Consider the following 23,481-nt stretch of genomic DNA (forward strand, 5'->3'; position numbering starts at 1 on the left):
GAAATTAATAACGCTCCCAACCTGCACACTCCCGAGTCACAGAGACAATGAGAGCTCCAAAATCAATCAATTTATCAAGCAGCTACATGGAGCGCTCAAATTATGCAGCCATATCGGGTTGTGATGTCACTTCCTCCTCTCCCTGTCCATTTTTTTAACTTCCACATGAGGTTGCCACCCGCTTCAACATCAGCGCTCTCTCTGACGTCACTTCCGGGACCTGCACCTAGGAAGTGACGTCAAAGGGCGAGTCTACACTGATGTGGACATGGTGCTCATGCCGAAGAAGTTAAAAGGTACTGGGAAAGGGAAGGGGGTTCATGGGGGAGGGGCACTGTCGCCTTGGCCGCCACTCACCCTTACTACGCCACTGCCTCCCCTTAATCATTTGAAATATTTGATGCAATCTCAGATGTCTAGCCAGCATTGTCCCAGAATGGTCCCCAAATTTAAAAAATGTGTGATTTAATTTTCTGTGGAAAAACTCTACATGTAACTGATGGAGCTCAGCGGAGACCCACCTCAATTCCCCCCAAATCAGGGTGCACCTTATGTAATAATTCCAGTGTTTTCTGAGTTCTGGCGGTTCAGCAGTACTGAGCAGGAATGTGCTTTGGGCGCTGTTGCTCGGTACTGAGTGGCTTCCTGAATGGCTGCGGTGAGGCCAGCAACGTGACGGATTTTAAGAGAAAATGGGATGCTCACGTGGGATCTTTAAGGGAGTAAATTCAGGGGGGACGGATAATTGGCAGGGGCAGACTCGATGGGCTATGGCCCTTTTCTGCCACCATTTTCTATGTTTCTATGAGTCTCACGAGAATTTGCAAGAGCCATTCAGGAAGCCGCTCAGTGCTGAACAGCAGCACCCAAAGTGTGCTCCCGCCTGCTACACCTCTAGACCACCAGGGTTTCCAGGTACCCGTGTCATACAGAAGGCGCAGCGGCATGCAGGATAATGGCAGAGAGGAGGTACAATGGACAGGGCAGGAAGGGGGGACAGGGTGCATGCAGGGTCTGGCGGAGGCCTGCAACAAGGCCAGGAGGGGGGCGGGTGGCCACTGGTCCGAATATAAGCAGAGACCCCCATTTTGGGGCCAATTTTCGGGCCTCAAAATCTCAGTTTATATTCGAGTATCAAGTTCAAGTTTCAAGTTTATTAACTTTTTAATATATATATGGTAAACTGTTCTGAGCTCCCCTGGGAGAACTGTATAGAAAACTGAATAAATAAATGCATCTCCTGTAAAAGCAGTATTGTCACAATTAATTCTTTATCAATAATAGTGCATTTCCCAGTATCATTTAAACCATGTACATTCTAGGACCCTAGTTAAAATCCCTTATCTCTCTTGCCCCCCCCCTTTCCCGATCGAAAGCAGAAACTTTCACCTCCCTCACTGCAACTCCTCCTCCAACTAACCAGTAAGTAGCCGAGCCATGGGACTGGTGCTTTTTAACATATTTACAAATGATCTGGAACTGGGAACAACGAATGAGGTCATCAGATTTGCAGATGACTCAAAATTGTTGCACGTTGTTCAACTGCATGTGGATTGTGAGAAATTGCAGAAGGACCTTGGAAGACTGAGAGACTAAGCGTCCAAATGGCAGATTAAATTTACCACCCCTTTTACAAAACAGTAGCACGGTTTTTAGTTCCGACTACGGCGATAATAGCTCTGACACTCTTAGGAATTCTATGAGCATCGGAGCTGTTACTGCTGCGGTGGGTGCTAAAAACCGTGCTACTGCTTTATAAAAAGGGACGGGGGGGGGGGGGGTAATGTGGATAAGAGGATCTCCAGATTCTGATCATATTAAAATAGTTCTAAGTGTTAACTATTGAGGGTGGAGGGTGGGAGGGTCAGGGAAGTTTTTAAATACAGTATAATCTCATTATAACGGACTTCAAGGGACCTGGAAAAACAGTCCTGTATATCCAGAGTCCGTTATATCCAGAGTTGCTTTTTTTTAAAACTTTATTTAGAGTGGCGTGGCTTGGAACACGCACAAGATGGAGGTGTGATCACATTGCTCTGCTCTCCCAGGCACTAATTCTGAAGAATTTGCTGTAAAATAAAGTTTCTTGTATCAAAAGAACTTACTATAAAGTCGGAGGATGGCAACTTCAAGGCAGACGAAACTTGAGACGGCTTTTGTGGGCACTGCTAAGCGTGTCAAGCATGATCATGTGACACCGGCAAAGACTGCACTCCCGGATGAGGAAGAATTGATAAAAAAGAAGTGATGATAGCGCTGGAAAAAATACAGCAGATGCTACAAAAGAACACAGATTACATACAGGAAGTAAAGGAAGAGGTTGTCAACATAAATAAGCAATTGGAATTGGCAAACCAGAGAGTGACAACACTGGAAAAAAAAAATGGAACAGTTGGAACTAACAGAGGTTCAGTTTAAATCTGAAAGAAAAATCATTTCAGAGATGCAACAACAACTGGAAAATTATGAGAATCGTGGACGTCAGAAGAACATAAAAATAATTGGGCTGGCGGAAAAATTGGAGGGAGATAATCCCATAAAGTTTCTGGAGACTTTAATACCAAAACTTTTTCAGCTGAACTCAAAACAACCTCTTGAAATTGAAAGGGCACACAGAATTCCCTTCCAACGGTCAGAAAGTCAGTCAAAGCCCAGACCGCTGATCTTTAAACTGTTAAGGTTTCAGCAAGCCTTTGAAATACTGAAGTTGGCAAAAGTAGACAAAAATTTGACATATAAAGGATCAAAATTATTATTTTTGCCTGACTTTGCAAAGAAAACAGCAGCATTAAGGCAGCAGTTTCTTCAGTTAAGACCACAGCTTAAAGAGAAAGGATATAAGTACGGTTTATATTTCCCTGCAAAAATGAGGATTTCCTATGGGAGTAAATCACTATATTTTGAGGATCCAGGGAAGTTGAAAGACTTTCTGAATAACTCTGAACCAATGACTATGTAAGGAAGAAAAGGTTTAGAAGACAGAAATATATTAATAGGAGTGGAATATAAAAGTAAGACTGGAATAGAATGGATGGAATGCTAAGGATTTATGAAAATGTTACATTTCTTCTTTTATGTATGTATGTAGTGAATATGAAATTGAATGAAATGGTTTAGAACTCTAATATAAATATATTTAAAGAAGCATATTCATAAATAAATTTTAAAAAATATAGATATTATGCTGTGAAAGTGGGAGGAGGGAGGAATATGAGATGAACTTAAGGAGGATTTATAAAATATGTAAAGTTTTGAAATGTTCATTTATTAATATTGAATATGGAGGAACTTAAAAGATTTAAAAGAGAATTGATAAAAAGGTAAAGGTGGTATTTGACCATTTTGGAAATTGGGTTATATAAAAGTATGGAAAAATAATGAAATAAATGGTTATGTTAATATTTAAAATATGTTAATAGTTAAAATATGTCATGGTAGTAAGATATAAGATGGGAAAAAGTACATTTATATGTGGGAGACAATGTATAAATGCCTGGGGGGTGGAAGTGGTTGCATATCCTATGCGTGGTTCAAGTTTATCCATAATGAAGGGAGGGGTGGGATGGATATGGGGAGGGTGGATATTTAAGAGTAAGGGGAAAGAATATCTGTGTAGTAGGGGATATTATATCATATTCTTATATTTTATGGATATTATGGGAAGGATGGTGTCTAATTAATTTCATTTATATAAACTGGAGTGTCAATGCTGGAATTTTATTGAGTTGAAAGATGGAGACTAAATTCTACTCTTTAAATGTCAATGGCCTGAATCACCAAATTAAAAGGAAAAAAATGTTAAATTTCCTTAAAAAGCAACAGGCGGATGTATATTTCATCCAAGAGACCCATCTGTCCACAATAGAATCTAGAAAGCTGGAAGGGGGATGGATTTCAAAAGTATTTTTTGCTCCAGCAAATGGGAAAAAGGCTGGAGTGGCCATTTTAATTAATAAAAAATGTACAGCTGATTTTAAGATGGTAGAAATGGATCCATTAGGAAGGTGGGTGCATATTGAAATGAGCATGGAAAATAATACCCTGGACTTATTTAACATCTACGCTCCTAATACCAATCAGATGGAGTTTTTTAAGAACCTACTACTAATTTTAATGCCACTGGCTGCTTCTAATTTAGTGGTGGCTGGAGATTTCAATGCTGTAATGGATTCAATTATGGATAAAAATCCAAGTAGAGTTATGAAATCATTAGGGCTAGATAATTTGGTAAAATCTTGTGATTTAATAGATATATGGCGTATTCTTCATTTTAATGATCGGGAATTCTCTTTTTGTTCACAGGTCCATAATTCTTTTTCAAGAATTGATTATATTTTTGTTTCAAATAATTTAGCGAAAAATGTAATAAGAGCTATTATAGATCCTATTCTCTTATCTGATCATGGTGCTGTATGGATTGAGTTAAAGGATGGTGAAAAGGATTATTCTAAGCCGGTTTGGAGATTTGATAATTCTTTGGTAGTAGATTCAAATTTTACTGAAGATTTTAAAATAAAAATGATTGAATTCTTCCAAATTAATGATACTAATGATATAAATATGGAAGTATTATGGGATGCATTTAAAGCAACCATGAGAGGTAATATTATTTCATATTCAGCATACATTAGGAAAAAGTTTACGAAACAATTTGTTGATTTGGAAAAGGAAATTAAAGTATTGGAAAGTAATTTAATTAATAGATGGGAGTGGAATACTTTGCAATTATTATTAAAAGCAAAAGTTAAATATAATGAGTTATCCTCTAAATTTGTAAGGAATGATTTATTTTCTCAACAAACTCAATACTATGGAAATTCAAATAAGGCGGGTAGGATGCTAGCAAATTATCTTAAAGCAAGGAAAAGAAGAACAAAAATTGTTGTAATAAAAGATAAAAATGGAAAATCACATAATAAAATTGATCAGATTCTAAAACAATTTTTTAGTTTTTATAAAAAATTGTATTCTTCTGAATCTTACAGAGATAGAGAAAAGGATGGATTGGAATTTTTAAGTTCACTTAAGGGGCCTCAAATTCCTGAACATATAAAAGGAAGTTTAGAAGAACCTATATCTTTAAAAGAGTTTGAAACAGCATTGAAGTCTCTTAGAGTTGGATCCGCTCCAGGTGGTGATGGATATACGGTAGAGTTCTATAAATTATTTCAAAATACTTTGTTACCCTATTTGTTAAAATTATATCAATACCAACTGAATAAAAGTTGTATATCAGGTACTATGGCAGATTCATTAATTATTGTCTTACCAAAACCAAACAAAGATCATACTTTGGTATCAAACTACAGGCCTATTTCATTAATTAACGTAGATGGTAAACTTTTAGCCAAAGTTTTGGCATTAAGATTGGCCAAAGCTCTCCCTTTTATTACTGATACTCACCAAACAGGATTCGTTGCAAGAAGACATTCTTCCAATAATACCAGACTGGCTTTTCATACTTTAAATTTAACAAAAGATATTCAGGATCCGGCATTCTTAATTTCTTTGGATGCAGAAAAAGCCTTTGACAGAGTTGAATGGTCTTTTATGTATCAAGCATTAGAATGGTTTGGTATAGGGACTGGTTTTATTCAAATGATTCAGACATTGTATAGCTCCCCTGGTGCTAGGCTATATATTAATAATAATTTATCGGATAGATTTAGTTTACAGAGGGGGGTTAGACAAGGTTGTCCTTTGTCTCCTTTGCTTTTTGATGTTGTTCTGGAACCCTTGTTGATAGCTATTAATCAGGCAAAGGAGATACAAGGAATTCCGTTTTCAAGTTGGGAATATAAGCTCTCCGCTTATGCGGATGATATTCTGCTTTATTTGAGGAAACCAGAGACTACTATTCCATGTTTGCTTGAACTGATTGAAAAATTTGGAAAGTTTTCTGGGTACAAGATTAATTGGAGCAAATCGGAAGTGCTACCACTTAATGTACATTGTACCAAAGAATTATTTGATTCATTTACATTTGTTTGGAAAGAAGATGGATTAAAATATTTAGGAATCAATATCAAAAGTACCGTATTTGCCGGCGTATAAGATGACTTTTCAGTACCTTAAAATCCTCCCCAAAGTCGGGGGTCGTCTTATACGCCGGGGTACTGTTTAGAGAGCTGCATGGGGACGCCCCTAGGGTCGCGGGGATCCCGTGGGGACGCCCCCTAGGGTCGCGGGGATCCCATGGGGACGCCTCCGAGGGTCGCGGGGCTCCTGCGGGGCTGGATGCTCAGTCTTCTGGATGTACGCGGCTCTTCTTCTCCCTACCTTCTCTGCTTGCAGCACAGAGCCGAACGGAAGTCTTCCCGATGTCAGCGCTGACGTCGGAGGGGAGGGAGGGCTTAAACAAAGCCCTCCCTCCCTCCGACGTCAGCGCTGATGTCGGGAAGTCTTCCGTTCGGCTCTGTGCTGCAAGCAGAGAAGGTAGGGAGAAGAAGAGTAGCCTCGCGGTTCGAGTGGCTACCAAGGGAAAGGGGCGGCCGCCCCGCCCCGGTTGCAGCACAGCCGGCCAGGTTCCCTTACTTTTGTGGCACTTCCCCGACCGACCGATAACAGCCCGGGTCCGACAATCCTCCCTGCCCTGTAGCCGCGAATCTAAATTACCTTCTTACAGCAGCTGTAAGAAGGTAATTTAGATTCGCGGTTAAGGGCAGGGAGGTTTGTCGGACCCAGGCTGTTATCGGTCGGTCGGGGAAGTGCCACAAAAGTAAGGGGACCTGGCCGGCTGTGCTGCACCCGGGGCGGTAGAGGTGTGCGGAAGAAGGGGTAGTCTTATACGGCGAGTATATAACAAAACTCTATATTTTAACTAAAAGTTGGGGGGTCGTCTTATACGCCCAGTCGTCTTATACGCCGGCAAATACGGTACTATTGAGGATACAGTAAAGGAAAATGAAAAACTTTTATTAAAGAAAGTAATGGAAATGTGTGAGCAATGGAATCCTTTATATTTATCTTGGTGGGGGAGAGTTCAAACAATTAAAATGATGATATTGCCTGTGGTTTGTTATCAAATGAGTATGATACCAGTTTTTTTTCAGGGGTCATTTTATAAAAAGTTGAATGGTATTCTTACAAAATTTGTTTGGTTGGGGAAAAGACCTAGAATTGCTTTAGTAAAGTTACAAAAAACAATTGTGGAAGGGGGGTAAATTTTCCAAATTTTTATAGGTACCATCAAGCCTATATTTTAAGACAGGGTATGTATTGGGTCCTTCCAGAGCTCATGGAGAATGTCCCAGACTGGTTGTATTTAGAATGGCGACTCATGTTTCCTATACATTTGGTTCATCTTTTGAGTATACCAATGCCTAATAGATACAAAGGGAATAGAATTTTGAATGATACTTGGAAGACTTTGAGATATGTTACTAAATTATCACCTATTCCAATTTTTAAATCATTAAATCAATCCATTTGGCTAAACTCCAAGATTAAAATAGGCGGTCATAAAATTCTCTGGAAACAATGGATCATTGCAGGAATAAGAACTTTAAATGATGTTATTTCAAATGGTAAGCTGCTTAGTTTTTCACAGCTGCAACATAAATATGGTTTTACTAAGTCACAAAGTTTTAAATGGTTGCAGCTGAAGCAGGCTATTCAGGAGGGGTTCCCTGAATGGAAAGATCTTGATACTCAATATAGTTTGGAAATCCTATGTTTCCAGGCGGATTTCTTGGGTCACCAAGCCGCTAAGTGGTATAAATTGATATATGGTTTTACAAATAAAAAACAAAAAACGGGTCTAAGAGACATTTGGAGCATTGAGATTAAGCATCAAATTTCTGCTTCTCAATGGCCACGAATTTGGTCTTGGAGAATTAGATGTACAGTGTCGGCATCTATGAGACAGATTTGGTTCTTTTTGTTGCATAGAGCTCTTTGGACCCCAGTACGTTTACAAAAGTTTGATAGCTCTAGATCTAATAAATGTTGGCACTGTAATCTAGAAGCAGGGACTTTGGATCATCTAATTTTTTATTGTAATGTAATGTAATTTATTTCTTATATACCGCTACATCCGTTAAGTTCTAAGCGGTTTACAGAAAATATACATTAAAATTATAAATAAGAAAGGTACTTAGAAATTCCCTTACTGTCCCGAAGGCTCACAATCTAACTAAAGTACCTAGAGAGTAATAAAGAAATGAAAAGGAAAAATTATTGTCCTTGTATTAACGCCTTCTGGAAGTCAATTTGGTCTCAAATTAATTATTTTCTAGAAAATCCAGTTGCTATGTCATATGATACAATTTTGTTTGGAACAATGATGAGAGCAAAGAGTCAAATTTCAGCAAATAATAATAAATTACTAATGATTATGACAGGAGTTGCCATTCAGAATATAACTAGAAATTGGAAAGATTATACAAGACTTAACTATACTTTTTGGTGGAATTCTATATGTTATATTTATAAAATGGAACGAATTCTTGCTAAGCAAAAAGGAAATTATAACAAGTTAAAAAAAATTTGGGGGCCATTGATTGAATATTCGAATGATTAGACACCTTTTTTTTATAGAAGAACAATATGATATGGGATTGGGAGGGTATAATGTGTGAGATTCAAATAAAATGTTGATATGTGTGGAAGGGAAGGGGGGAGGGGGGATAATATAAGATTTAATATTATATGAAGTATACAAGTGAATTGTATGAATATTGAATGATTATTGTATACTTGTTATGAGATATGAAAATGAATAAAGAATTGGAAAAAAAAACTTTATTTAGATCAACTTGAAACAACGTTCAATCAATGAACAACAGTCACTGCACAAGCATATCAGCAACATCAATAACAAAATTCAGCAAAACATTGGTATGGCACGAAATTATTGCAAAACCAGAACACTAAAAGATGCTCTAAAGCAGTGTTTTTCAACCTTTTTTGGGCAAAGGCACACTTGTTTCATGAAAAAAATCACGAGGCACACCACCATTAGAAAATGTTAAAAAATTTAACTCTGTGCCTATATTGACTATATATAAAGTAATTCTCTTGAATAGGAATCAAATAAACACAAAGAAAGTATTTTATAATGCTGCCACCGCCAACAACACCGTTGGCGGCGGTGGCACTCAAGTGGCTAAAGAGCTGCAGTTTGCCGGCCTAGGGACAACACTGGAGGGTGGCCAGCTGTGCACCCCCTTGGGACGTAAACCCGGGGTGGGGCAGACCGCCCCCCCCCCAACCTGGTATGCCACTATCTGTACCTCACTCCCTCCCTATGACCAAAAATTCTCCTTTCTTCTATTCCCCGTGTACACAACCATCTCTTTCCCTCCCTTCCTCTCTCCAAAGTCCATGCCTTCTGTATCCAAACACTCATTCCCTCCCCCACCTCAGCATCTCTTTCCCTCCCTTCCTCTCTCCCAAGTCCATTTCTTCTGTGTCCAAAAACGCATTCCCTCCCCCACCTCAGCATCTCTTTCCCTCCCTTCCTCTCTCCCAAGTTCATGCCTTGTGTCCAAAATGCACTCCCTCCCCCCTTTTGTGTTCCGTGTTTGCCTCCCAGCCCATCTTTGCAACTTTCTCAGCAAAACGAAGCTCAAGCCGCGAGGCTTGTCTTCTGCTTCCTGCCTGCCCTGCCGCGCACAAATAGCCGAACGGAAGTATTCTCCGACGTCAGCGCTGACGTCGGAGGGCAGGCTTTGCTTAAGCCCTCCCTCCGACGTCAGCACTGACATCGGGGAACGCTTGCGATCGGCTATATGTTAGCTGCAGGGCAGGCAGGAACAGAAGACGAGCCTCGCGGCTCGAGATGTATTGAACTCCGCGGGTCCCCCGTCCAGCTCTCTCCTGTCCACGTGGGGCGGATCGCCCCTCTCCCTAGACTGGTGGTACTGCCCTGATGGCGGCCCTGACCGTACGGCACACCAGGCAACATCTCGCGGCACACTAGTGTGCCGCGGAACAGCGGTTGAAAAACACTGCTCTAAAGCAGTGTTTTCCAACCTTTTTACACCTATGGACCGGCAGAAATAAAAGAATTATTCTGTGGACCGGCATCGGTCCGTGGACCGACGGTTGAAGAACACTGGGCTGTGGACCGGCAGGAAATTTCTGTGGACCGGCACTGGTCCATGGACCGGTGGTTGAAGAACACTGCTCTAAAGCATTATGTTGTACTGTACTGGAAAGAAAAATACTCTTGTCATTTTCTTCTGGGCTGCATTTTGATAGTATATCACTGGCATGCCATGCGCCTTGTAGGCGGATCCTGCATGTCCGTTATAGCTGAAGAAAACTACAGCTAAAAGCGGCTCAGGGGACCAAATTAGTTGTCCGTTATATCCGAAAGTCCGTTATATGCGAGTCTGCTATATGCGATGATTTTCTGTATGTTTATAATGGCATATGGCCGGGACCAGCGGACCTCGTCCGCTATAGGTGAGGTTCCATTATAAGCAAGTCCGTTATAACGAGATTATACAGTATAAACTACTCTCCATCCGAAGAAACTTGACTCATCTCATGGAACATCTTTTGTAATCTAGAATATATTGTAATTCTTACTCTTCACCAGTTGTAAATTGTCTCAGTTGCTAGGTAACATCTCCTGTGATATTGAATGTACTGTAATTCTTCACTATTACCTGTAATTAACACTTCTCCTGTAATGTAATTCTACGGGAAATGCCCAGAAATCTTCCTTATTGTAAATCCGTGGCTATGTCTATCTGCTGCGATATTGAATGTATTGTAACTCTTCACTGTTACTTGTAATCTACTCTTCTCCTGTAATGTAATTCTACTGGAAATGTCCAGATATCATCTTTATTGTAATCCGCCTAGAACCGCAAGGCACAGGCGGAATAGAAATCCCTAATGTAATGTAATGTAATGTAATAAACTATTCTTGTTTCTTTTGCCTCACAGAGAGTCTTCCAGTATTTACATCTGCAAGTATCTAATGGAAGAGGGAGCCCGGCTAAATATTTTTGATCCCCAAGTCAAGAAAGAACAGATCCTAGATGACCTGGCTCACTCCAGCCTCTCACAGGATGATACAGACAAAGGTATAGTGGAAGGCAGTAATAGGGCAAATAGTCTCATAACATTGGTATTCGTATACCTTGGTATTGCCAAAACATTGACACCAGTCAGTAACACACCAACTCCTTCTCTAGTGGGCAAAACATGGGCAGCAGCTTTAATTGCAACTTCAAATAAACATTTACGACAATGCCATTTATAATAATATCAACAGATAGATTGCAAGCCCACTGGGACAGACATAGAAAAATGCTTGAATACCTGAATAAATTCATGTAAACGATTCTCATTTCTCTCCTCCCCTTGGAGAACGGTATAGAAAATTGAATAAATAAATAAGCAGCTCTGTAAATCACATTCACTACCCTGTGGAGCTATTCGGTGTCGAATTAGCCCCACCCAAACTTCTCATTTGCATAATCACGCCCACCCCAGCAGGACCTGCATTCCTCTTTTCTGAGTCTTGCCTTTGTGGAAACAAGAAGTAGGTGAGACCAGCAGAGAGGAAGGCCTGATGCCAGCAGAGCAGTGAATTGTGAAGGCTGCCACCGATGAGGAGAGAGGTATCCACCTTGCGCTTTCCCCCACTCTTCCCTGCCACTTGAGCGCACCCTGCCCTTGTATACCTCGTGACAAGTTCACTGACGCAAACAGCATCTTCCACCAGTTGCTCACGCCAGCTTTGGCTTCCTTCTGACATCACATCCTGGTCCCGCAACCTGGAAGTAATGTCAGAAGGAAGCTGAGGCCAGCACAAGCAGAAAGTGGAAAATGATGCTTGCGCCAGCGAACATTTAAAGACATATGCAGGGGACAGAGGAGGAGAGGCACAAGTGCCTACTATGCCACTGATGCCAGGGCATGGAGGGGAAAGGAGAGGGAGAAATGGAAGGAGAGATTCCAGGGCATGAGGGGAAGGAAGGGAAGTGGGCAGATTCCAGAACATGGGGTGGGGGTGGACTGGAGGGGGGAAGGGAAGAGAGAGTGAGGTGCTGGCCACATGGGGTGGCGGGGATGCTGGAGGGAAGATAGACACTGAACTGGAGGACTGGAACTGGAGAAGGGAAAAAGGGTGTTAGACCCTTAGGGGGGGGGTAGCTGCTGAACCTGCATGGAGGAGGGAAGAGAAGGTACAGAGATGGATGGTGAGCATAGAGAAAGAAGAAAATGTCAAATAGGCAGGAGAGACCTTGGTGAGTGAGTTAACAGAAGACAGAAACCAGAGCCTGGGACCAACCTAATTTGATCGGGGCAAAAAGGAGCCCAAGCCCTCTTGCCCCGCCGATTCCCCAACTCCCTGACAATATCGGGCCAGGAGGGAGCCCAAGTCCTCCTGGCCCTGGCGACCCCCCCCCCCGCTAGTTGTTCGGGCCAGGAGGGAGCCCAAACCCTCCTGACCACGGTGACCCCCTACCCCCACCCCGCACTACATTACGGGCAGGAGGGATCCCAGGCCCTCCTGCCCTCGACGCAAACCCCCCTCCCCCCATCGACCGCCCCCCCCAAGAACCTCCGACCCCCCTGGCTGACCCCCACGACACCCCTACCCCCCTTCCCCGTACCTTTCTGTAGTTGGCCGGACAGACGGGAGCCAAACCCGCCTGTCCGGCAGGCAGCCAACGACGGAATGAGGCCGGATTGGCCCATCCGTCTCAAAGCTCCGCCTACTGGTGGGACCTAAGGCTTCCGGGTCTATTCTGATTGGCCCAGGCGCCTTAGGCCCCACCAGTAGGCGGAGCTTTGAGATGGATGGGCCAATCCGGCCTCATTCCGTCGTTGGCTGCCTGCCAGACAGGCAGGTTTGGCTCCCGTCTGTCCGGCCAACTACAGAAAGGAAGGGGGGTGGGGGTGTCGTGGGGGTCGGCCAGGGGGGTCGCGGGTCGGCTGGGGGGGCGGTTGGAGGTTTTTGGGGGGGGCGGTCGATGGGGGAGATAGATAGCAAGTACGGCCGGCGAGATCACAAGCCTCCTATGTCACCGCGCGTCATTGTGATGGAACGCAGCGGCGTGCAGTGATGACAGCGCGGTGCGGGCCACATTGCAAGGCCTGGCGGGCCAGATTTGGCCCGCGGGCCTTGTGTTTGACACATGTGACCTAGAAGACCATAACATACTCCACCCCATGCAATCTGGCTTCAGAACCAACTTCAGCACAGAGACATTACTAGGCTCTCTTATGGACACAGCCAGACAACACCTTAGCACAGGAAAAAAAATGCTTCTCATACAACTGGACCTGACCGCAGCATTTGACCTCATAGACCACAACATCCTCCTGCAAATCTTGGATGCAATAGGTATCTCAGATAAAGTATACTCTTGGTTTGAAGGCTTCCTAAAATCCAGAACATACAGAGTAAAATCAGACAAAGAAAAATCTGAACCTTGGTCAAATCCCTGTGGCGTACCACAGGGATCCCCTCTATCCCCTACTCTCTTCAACCTATACACTGCCTCTCTTGGAACACATCTAGATAATCTAGGCATAATCACCTATAGTTACGCGGATGACATAACCATTCTCTTACCATTTGATCAGCCAAAGACCACCATGACAAATATACTACACCGAACACTAGAAATAGTTGAACGATCACAAACTAAAACTCAACCCTGACAAAACTAAATTCATCCTCCTCGAAAATGACAAAATCCCAACCATAACCAATATAGAACTCAACTCAATCAACTATCCCATCCAAACCACTATAAAGTTACTAGGAATGACAATAGACAGATGCTGCACCATGCAACTGCAAATAAATAAAACAATACAGAAATCCTTCGCAGTCATGAGAAACCTGAGACAAGTCCGGAAATTCTTTGAAAGAACACAATTCCAGCTTATAGTGCAATCCCTAATCCTAGGACTGCTAGACTACTGCAACATCCTCTACCTCCCCTGCTACTATGACCAAGCAACTGCAAACAATCCAGAATACAGCTCTGAGACTCATCTACTCACTGAGGAAACATGACTATATCACAGAAGCGTACATCAACTCACACTGGCTACCAATCCAAGAAAGAATACTATTTAAATTCTACTGCATGTTATTTAAAACCCTATATGGAGACAGCCCATCCTACCTAAACAACTGCCTCAGCCAAGCAACCTCAACCAGATACAGAAAAACGCACTCCCCATTCATACCCTCCCCCCCGATCAAAGAAGTCCCCCCAATCAAAGAAGTAAAACGGACAAAACTACACGATAGCCTCCTAGCCATTCACGCCGCAAAACTAGATAACCAGATCTCTAACCTACTGATAACCACTCCAGACTACAAGATATTCAGAAAAAAATTAAAAACCATACTCTTCAAGAAATTTCTGAAACAATCCTGACAAATGATCCAATCTTTACAATTCTTGAAATGACAAATGATCTACTCTTTACAACTCTAGAAAGGACAAATGTTCTTCCATTGTACAACCTGAAAAACAACAAATGATCTTCCTTAGTTTCCCTTTCTTCATAAATTTCTACCTACTCCTCTCCACTTTTTACCATTCAAATACTGACAAATGATCTACTCTTTACAACTCTAGAAATGACAAATGATCTACTCTTTACAACTCTAGAAATGACAAATGTTCTTCCATTGTAACCCCCATTCATAAATCTTTTGTAATCCGCCTTGAACCACAAGGTAATGGCGGAATAGAAATCTCTAATGTAATGTAATGTACTGGGGGGTATGTGGTGGGTATGGGATGATTTAGGGTATGTGAGGGATATGGGGTCTGCCTGCCTGCCCTGTGCCCTGTCCCTGCCTACCACTAGACCACTAGAGGGGGGACAGGGTACAGAGCCTGGCAGGGAGGGGGGACAGGGTGCCTAAGAACATAAGAACTGCCATCTCCGACCCATGGTCCATCGAGTCCGGCGATCCGCACACGCGGAGGCCCAGTCAGGTATACACCTGATGTAGTTTTAGTCACCCATATCCCTCTATGCCTCTCGTAAGGAGATGTGCATCTAATTTGCCTTTGAATCCCAGCACAGTGGATTCCTTAATAACCTCCTTTGGGAGAGCATTCCAGGCGTCTACCACTCGCTGCGTAAAGCAGAACTTCCTGACATTTGTCCTGGACTTGTCCCCCCTTAGCTTCAAACCATGTCCTCTTGTCCGTGTCGCGTTGGACAATGTAAATAATTTATTTTCCTGTTCTATTTTATCGATGCCTTTCAGCATTTTGAACGTCTCGATCATGTCCCCTCGCAGCCTCCTCTTCTCAAGGGAGAACAGTCCCAGTTTCTTGAGTCGTTCCTCATATTCCAAGTTCTCCATACCTCTTATTAACTTCGTTGCTCGTCTCTGCACCCTCTCCAGCAGTTTTATATCCTTCTTTAGGTTGGGAGACCAATGTTGGACACAGTATTCCAAGTGTGGTCTGACCATTGCTCTATAAAGCGGCATTATGACTTTCTCCGATCTACTCGTGATTCCTTTCTTTATCATGCCTAACATTCTGTTAGCTTTCTTTGCCGCTGCCGCGCATTGTGCCGACGGCTTCAGGGTCCTATCTATCAGTACACCCAGGTCCTTTTCTTGTTCGCTCTTACTCAGAGTTGCGCCTGACATTCTATACTCGTGTTCCTTATTCTTACTACCTAAATGCATTACTTTGCATTTCTCCACGTTGAACTTCATCTGCCATTGCTCTGCCCATTTCTCTAACTGATACAAGTCGCTCTGGAGTTCCTCGCTATCCTCCTGCGATCTGATTGCCCGGCATAGCTTTGTGTCGTCTGCAAACTTAATGATCTCACTGGATATTCCGTCTTCCAGGTCATTGATATAAATATTAAATAGGATCGGCCCAAGCACTGAGCACTGGGGCACACCACTAGTCACTTTCTCCCAGTCTGAGAACTTCCCATTTATGCCCACTCTCTGCTTTCTGTTTTCCAGCCATTTGCCTATCCACCTTTGTATATCTCCCTCTATTCCATGGCTTTGTAGTTTCCTGAGAAGTCTTTCATGTGGAACTTTGTCGAATGCTTTCTGGAAGTCCAAATATATTATGTCCACCGGCATTCCACTATCAATTTGCTTGTTCACGGTCTCAAAAAATTGAAGTAAATTCGTTAAACATGATTTCCCTTTCCTGAACCCATGTTGACTGGGTTTCATCAAGTCGTGTGTATCTAGGTGCCGGACTATGCTATCCTTGATCAGTGCTTCAACCATCTTTCCTGGGACAGACGTAAGACTCACAGGTCTGTAGTTGCCCGGTTCCCCTCTCGATCCTTTTTTGAAAATTGGCGTGACATTCGCTATCTTCCAGTCCTCTGGTATCTGTCCAGTTCTGATTGTCAGATTGGCAAGTTTTTGCAATAGCTCTCCGATTTCAACCTTCAATTCCTTTAAAACTCTCGGGTGAATTCCATCCGGTCCAGGGGATTTGTCACTTTTAAGTTTGTCGATCTGGTAGTATATCTGGTCCAACTCCACTTCAACTGTGGTGAGGCTGTCTTCTATTACTCCACTAAACACTTTCACTGCTTCTGGTATTTTAGCGGTATCCTCCTCCGTAAAGACGGACGCAAAGAAGGAATTTAGTTTGTCTGCAATTTGTTTATCTTCCTTGATGTACCCTTTTCTTCCCTGGTTGTCCAGGGGTCCCACCGCCTCTTTTGCGGGTTTTTTTCCTTTCACGTATCTAAAGAAGGGTTTGAAGTTTTTGGCCTCTTGCGCTATTTTTTCCTCATAGTCCTTTTTGGCATCCCTCACCGCCTTGTGACATTTCTTCTGATCATCTTTATGTTTTTTCCATGCTTCGGTTGTTTTCATGTGTCTATCTTCCCTCCAGCATCCCCGCCACCCCATGTGGCCAGCACCTCACTCTCTCTTCCCTTCCCCCCTCCAGTCCACCCCCACCCCATGTTCTGGAATCTGCCCACTTCCCTTCCTTCCCCTCATGCCCTGGAATCTCTCCTTCCATTTCTCCCTCTCCTTTCCCCTCCATGCCCTGGCATCAGTGGCATAGTAGGCACTTGTGCCTCTCCTCCTCTGTCAGTTTATGACTGTTCAGTAAACCATTCGGCCCGCGATTTAGGCTGGATTTTAGATTTTGGCCCCTTCTCTGATTGAGTTTGACACCCCTGTTCTAGGTAGTTGGTGAGGTGTTTAGCTACTAGGCCTTCTGTAAGTTTGATGTATAGCGGTATTGAGGCAATTGGTCTGTAGTTGGATGGCTGGTTTTTTGGTCCTTTTGGGTCTTTTTGGATTGGAGTGATAATGGTTTCGTTGAGGTCAGTGGGGAAAATGCCGTCTGTGAGCATGGCTTGTGTCCATTGCAGAAGTAGAGTACCCCAGTACCTTTTTTTATCATACCCCCGTACTTTTTAAAATCTCTCCCTCCCTCCCTCCCTAGACAGCTATCCTGGTATGTTAAACATCCCCCCACCCTCGGTACCTTTTAAAATCCCTCCCTCCCTAGATGGCTAGGGGTACCTTGTTGCAATCCTGGTGGTCCTGCGCTGCATTGGCAGCCTCCCCTGCTGGACGGCCGCCCAAGTCCGCATCTGCCAGGCAGGTGCGAGCCCCGAGAATGCCTGCCTGGTCCCGTGCTGTCGCCCGAATGGTATCAGCTTGGCCCAGCGCTGCATCGGCAGGCTCCCTGATTCGCCCTCTCACCCATCCCCTTGCGCAGCATCTTTCTATCCCTCTCACCCATCCCCCCATGCAGCAGAACCCTGCTGACCCTCTCACTCCAACCCACTGTGCAGCATCTTTCCATCCCTCCCTCTAATCCCCCCCACGCAGCAAAACCCCGCCGACCCTCCTTCCACGAGATCGACATACCTCCACTCCAAACAGCAGTGGCAGCAGCGCTCTGAACAGGCTGCTTGCGGCCTTCCCTGATGGGTGAGAGGGTCGGTGGAGCTCTGCACAGGGGGATGGGAGGGATAGAAAAGGAGGAAGAAAGGAAAGAGGAAGAATTGGGATGGAGGAGAGGAAGGGAGAGATGATCGTTGTACATGAAAAAAAAAAAGATATCCTCAAAAATAAGCCTTAGTGCGTTTTTTGGACCCAAAATTAATATAAGACACTATCTTATTTTCGGGGAAATACCCTATGGTTCTTTCTACTTGTTTTCCACAGCAGAAAGTTTGAGTTCAAATTTAGGAGCTTTTTTTTTGTCTGACTTTTATTCATGACTGCAAATAATCCTATGCAGGACAAGTTTCTGTTACTAAGGCGCATTTCCTGTTCAGACTGATCAAATTTTCTGCCTCTCTGTATGTAAGTTGTTTGCCTTAGAAACATTTCTGAGCATCCTGTAATCATTCTTTATTTTTCAAAAATGCTTAAATTGGCAAATAATGTGCTTTAAAGGAATAGTGAGGCCAACATGTTAGTCCTTTGGATATATAGGATTACAGCATAAGAAATAAGTTTCAGCTGGTCATTTTTTGCGATCCAGCAGATAATTTCTGGCCTGTGTAGTCATCCCCAACTGCCTAGCCTTACAAGATGGGGAACAAAAGCTTCCTATCTTCAGAAGCAAAATTCAGGGCTCTAGTGACAATGGGGTCAGGAATCCAAGTTTTAAATCTAATATAATAAAATGATAGGCCGCGCATGCGCAGTCAAAAATCGTGTTCCCTGATCCCGTCGCGGAAACACGAGTGCGTATGCGCGGGTTTTACTTCACCTGCTCTCCACCTCGCGGCGCCAATGATCTCTGTTCCTCTTGCACCATGGCACGCCACGCATGTCCGCCGCCGACTTCGAGCTCCTCAGGGCCAGGGCCGCGAGCCGCCCGGCCAGTGCTGAGGCCCCGCCTCCCGCTCTGCACCACGATCGACAGAGGAGCTGCGGCGGCGGCTTTCAACTAAAAAAAAAACAACACACAACTGTAGGTCGCTGCTCTCACCCGGCTCTCAGGGTGCGGCTGAGCGCTGGCGGCCGGCGAACCCTAATTGCAGCGGTGACTTTCAACTACAAAAAAAAAAACAAACACATGAAGATAGCAGCTCTCACCCGGCTCTCACAGGAAAATGGACAGGGGAAGAAATGCTGCTGCAGCTGCTGTACAGGGAAGTGGGGAGGGAGGAAAATGCTGCACAGGGAAGTAGGGAGGGGGGAAATGCTGATGCACAAGGAAATGGAGGTGGAGGGAATGCTGATAGGAGCAGGTAAGGAGTGCTGCTGGACAGGGAGAGCAGGGAAGAGGAACGGGGGAGCAGGGAAGAGAAACAGGGGAGCAGATAAGAAGTGCTGCTGGACAGGGGGAGCAGGTAAGGAGTGCTGCTGGACAGGGGGAGGTAAAAGGAAGGGAGAAGGCCTACTGCTGGACAGGTGGAACAGGCAAGGGGTGATGGTTGTCAGCCGAGGAAAGAGAGAGACAGAAAGCGGCCAAGGGGAGAGAGAGAGAAAGAAAGAATGAAAGACAGACATACATATATTCTAGCACCCATTAATGTAACGGGCTTAAAGACTAGTGTGTAAATAATACACTCCACATAGGATTAGTTTTCCAAAGAAAAGACTTTACAGAAAACAGGCTACTTCAGCTGAAATAATTTCACATACAGTACATCTGGCTGAAGATGAGTTCAAACACTCCATCTGTTATCCACTGCCTGTCTATGAATTTTTCCACTGACTTGGACTGGAATTTTTCCAATGACTTGCGCCGGAAGTGAAAGGCAGGTGCGAGCCCTGAGCGCCCCGCCGCTTGAATGGGGCTGTCAGCTCCTGTGAGTCTCGCGAGAACCAACAGCACCATTTGACCAGCTTGTGCAGGACCAGGTAGGCGCGTTTAGGGCTCATGCCTGCCTTTCACTTCCGCGGCAGATGGGGGAGCCTGCCGATGCAGCGCTGGGCCGAGCTGACACCATTCGGGCAGCGGCACGGGACCTGGCAGGCGCGCTCGGGGCTCATGCATGCCTGGCAAATCGAGTGGCCATCCAGCAGGGGAGCCTGCCGATGCAGCGCTGGACCGCCTTACATCAAGGTACTGGGGGTGGGGGTGGGGACGCATGGTATTTGCTGCATAAGATGCACCGTTATTTCCACCCCCTTTTTGGGGGTGGAAAAAGTGTATCTTATGGAGCGAAAAATACGGTATCTATCGTCATTCCTAGTAGTTTTAGGGTGGGTTGAATGGGGTAATTGATTAAGTTAATTTCTTTTTTTTTTTTTTAAATCTTTATTCATTTTCTTATGTTACAACAAGTGTTTCAATAAACTCATTAGAAATTTGAATATACACACTTGATTAACTCATATATTAATATCAAATTTAACATTTCATTAGAAATTTAATATTATATAAAATTATAATATTATGCAAGAAATCAAAATTTATATAATTCTTATTAGATATAATAATCCCCTTTCCCTCCCTCCCTCCCAATCATTAATACATAAATCAATTTTTAATTGTAATTCATTCATATATTAATTATTATATAATAATCAGAATTAAAAACCCACCCCATTCCCCTCTATTCAAATGTTTATCAAGGGAAAAGTTAATCATCCATTAAAGAAATCTGTTAACGGTCTTCAGATTTTTCCAAATTTTATTTATGAGAAAATTTATCATTCTTTGCAAAAATCTTTTAATGGTCCCCATATTTTTTGAAATTTATTCATATATCCTTTATGTGTTGCAATAGCGAGTTCCATTTTATATATATGGCATACAGAATTCCACCAGAACATATAATTCAATCTATCATGTTGTTTCCAATTAAATGTAATTTGTTGTATTGCTATTCCAGTTAGGATAAATAAAAGTTTGTTATTACTTGATGAGATTTGGCTCTTTGCTCTCATGGTTGTTCCAAATAATATAGTATCATATGTCAAGGCTACTGGATTTTCTAATATTCTATTAATTTGGGGCCAAATTGATTTCCAAAATGATAAGATAAATGGACAAAAGAATAAAAGATGGTCTAATGTCCCGATTTCAACATGACAGTGCCAGCATCTATTGGATTTAGAGCTATCTATTCTATGTAAACGTGTAGGGGTCCAAAATGCTCTGTGAAGAAGAAAAAACCAAGTTTGTCTCATAGATGCTGATACCGTACATTTTAGCCTCCAAGACCAAAGTTGTGGCCATTGAGATGCACTAATTTGGTGTTTTATCTCAATGCTCCAAATGTCTCTAAGAGTATTTTTTGGTTTTTTATTTATAAATCCAGATATTAATTTATACCACTGTGCGGCTTTATGTCCTATTGAGTCCATCTGGAAACATAAGAATTCTAAACTGTGATATTTAGCAAGGTTTTTCCATTCAGGGAACCCTTCCTGAATAGATTGTTTCAATTGCAACCATTTAAAATATTGTGTTTTATTAAGACCAAATTTGTGTTGCAATTGTGAAAACTCCATCAATTTGTCATTTTTTATCACATCATCCAAAATACGAATACCTGCTATCATCCAATGTTTCCAGATGACTTTAAAACCGCCAATCTTGATCTTGGGGTTTAGCCATATAGTTTGATTGGTTGATTTACTAATTGGAATTTGAGTAAGATTACTTATGTATTTTAAAGTTTTCCAAGTATCCATAAATATTTTATGATCTTTGTATAACCTTGGCATTTTGATACTAATTACATGATTAAGACGTAATGGAAACATAAGCCTCCATTCTAGCCAAAACCAGTCTGGAATATTATTTGTGGGTTCTGGGAGGATCCAATACATACCATGACGTAAGATATAGGCTTGATGATACCTATAAAAGTTGGGAAAATTTACCCCTCCCTCCTTAATTGTTTTTTGCAATGACACTAGAGCAATTCTTGGTTTTTTATTAAGCCATATAAATTTTGTCAAAATCCTATTTATTTTTGTATAAAACGAATCTTGAAAGAAAACTGGTATCATCCCCATTTGGTAACATACTACAGGTAAAATCATCATTTTTACAGTTTGTACTCTTCCCCACCAAGATAAATGCAAAGGATTCCATTGCTCACACATTTCTATTACTTTTTGTAATAAACATTTTTCATTAATTTTTATTGTTTCATCTACTGTTTTTGTTATCAAAATTCCAAGGTATTTAATATATTCTTCCTTCCAAACAAAAGGGAATGTATCAAATAAACCTTTTGTACAGTGTATATTTAGTGGAAGAATCTCTGATTTATTCCAATTAATTTTATATCCTGAAAAATTTCCAAATTTCTCAATCAATTCAAGTAGATGTGGAATGGTGGATTCTGGATTTTTCAGATATAGTAATAAATCATCTGCATAAGCAGATATCTTATATTCTTTATCTGAATGAGGTATTCCCTGTATCTCCTTAGCTTGTTGGATTGCTAATATTAAGGGTTCTAAAACAATATCGAACAGCAAAGGGGACAAGGGACATCCTTGTCTAACTCCTCTCTGTAGATTAAATTTTTCTGAAAACGTATTATTAATATATAATCTAGCAGAAGGGGAGCTATACATTGTTTGTATCATTTGTATAAATCCAGGACCTATACCAAACCATTCCATTGCCTGATACATATAAGGCCATTCTACTCTATCAAAGGCCTTTTCTGCATCTAATGAAATTGCAAAAGTAGGTTCATTCATTTTCTTTGTTAAATATAACATATGGAATGTTAATCTGGTATTGTGAGATGAATGTCTTTGAGCAACGAATCCTGTTTGATGCATACCTATTATATGGGGGAGAGCTTTAGCTAATCTTAGCGCAAGTATTTTTGCTAATAATTTTCCATCTACATTTATTAAAGATATTGGTCTGTAGTTTGAGACCAAAGTGGGATCTTTATTGGACTTTGGCAAAACAATAGTTAAAGATTCTGCTATAGTGCCTTTAATACAACCTTTATTGAGTTGATATTGATAAAGATTTAGTAGATAGGGTAGTAAAAAATTTTGAAATGTTTTATAAAATTCAACTGTATATCCATCACCACCTGGAGCGGATCCAACTCTAAGGGATTTCAAAGCTGTTCCTAATTCTTTTATTGATATTGGTTCTTCTAAACTTCGTTTTATATGTTCAGGAACTTTTGGACCCTCTAACATTTTCAAAAATTCTAAACCATCTTTTTCTTTATTTTTATAAGTCTCGGAAGAATAAAGAGATTTATAAAATTTTAGGAATTGTTTTAATATAGGTTCAATTTGTGTAAATGTGTCTCCATTTTCATTTTTTATAGCTATTAATTTTGTTTTTCTTTTTTTTGTTTTAAGATAGTTTGCTAATATTCTTCCCGACTTATTTGAGTTACCATAATACAATGTTTGCTGAGAAAATAATTCTTTTCTAATCATTTTAGATGAGATTTCATTATATTTAATTTTTAATTTTAATAATTCTTGTTGAATTGAATATTCCCATTTTTCTATTAATTTTGTTTCCAAATTTTTAATCTCTTTTTCTAAATTTAAAAATTGTTTTTTATTTTGTTTTTTGAGAAAAGCCGAATAGGAAATTATTTGTCCTCTAATTG

At 41.9% G+C, this 23,481-nt stretch overlaps 1 protein-coding gene across 1 annotated transcript in view; it reads left to right on the top strand.

Moving 5' to 3' along the window:
• LOC117351531 (UDP-glucose 6-dehydrogenase-like) overlaps positions 1–23,481 on the top strand; it is a 70,393-nt gene that overhangs the window by 33,601 nt on the left and 13,311 nt on the right. The window contains exon 8 of the mRNA XM_033926913.1: positions 10,900–11,039. Coding sequence (XP_033782804.1) covers positions 10,900–11,039 — 140 coding nt within the window. The remainder of the gene's footprint in view (positions 1–10,899; positions 11,040–23,481) is intronic.

Source organism: Geotrypetes seraphini, chromosome 18 (assembly GCF_902459505.1).
Source record: "Geotrypetes seraphini chromosome 18, aGeoSer1.1, whole genome shotgun sequence".
Lineage (NCBI taxonomy): Eukaryota > Metazoa > Chordata > Amphibia > Gymnophiona > Dermophiidae > Geotrypetes > Geotrypetes seraphini.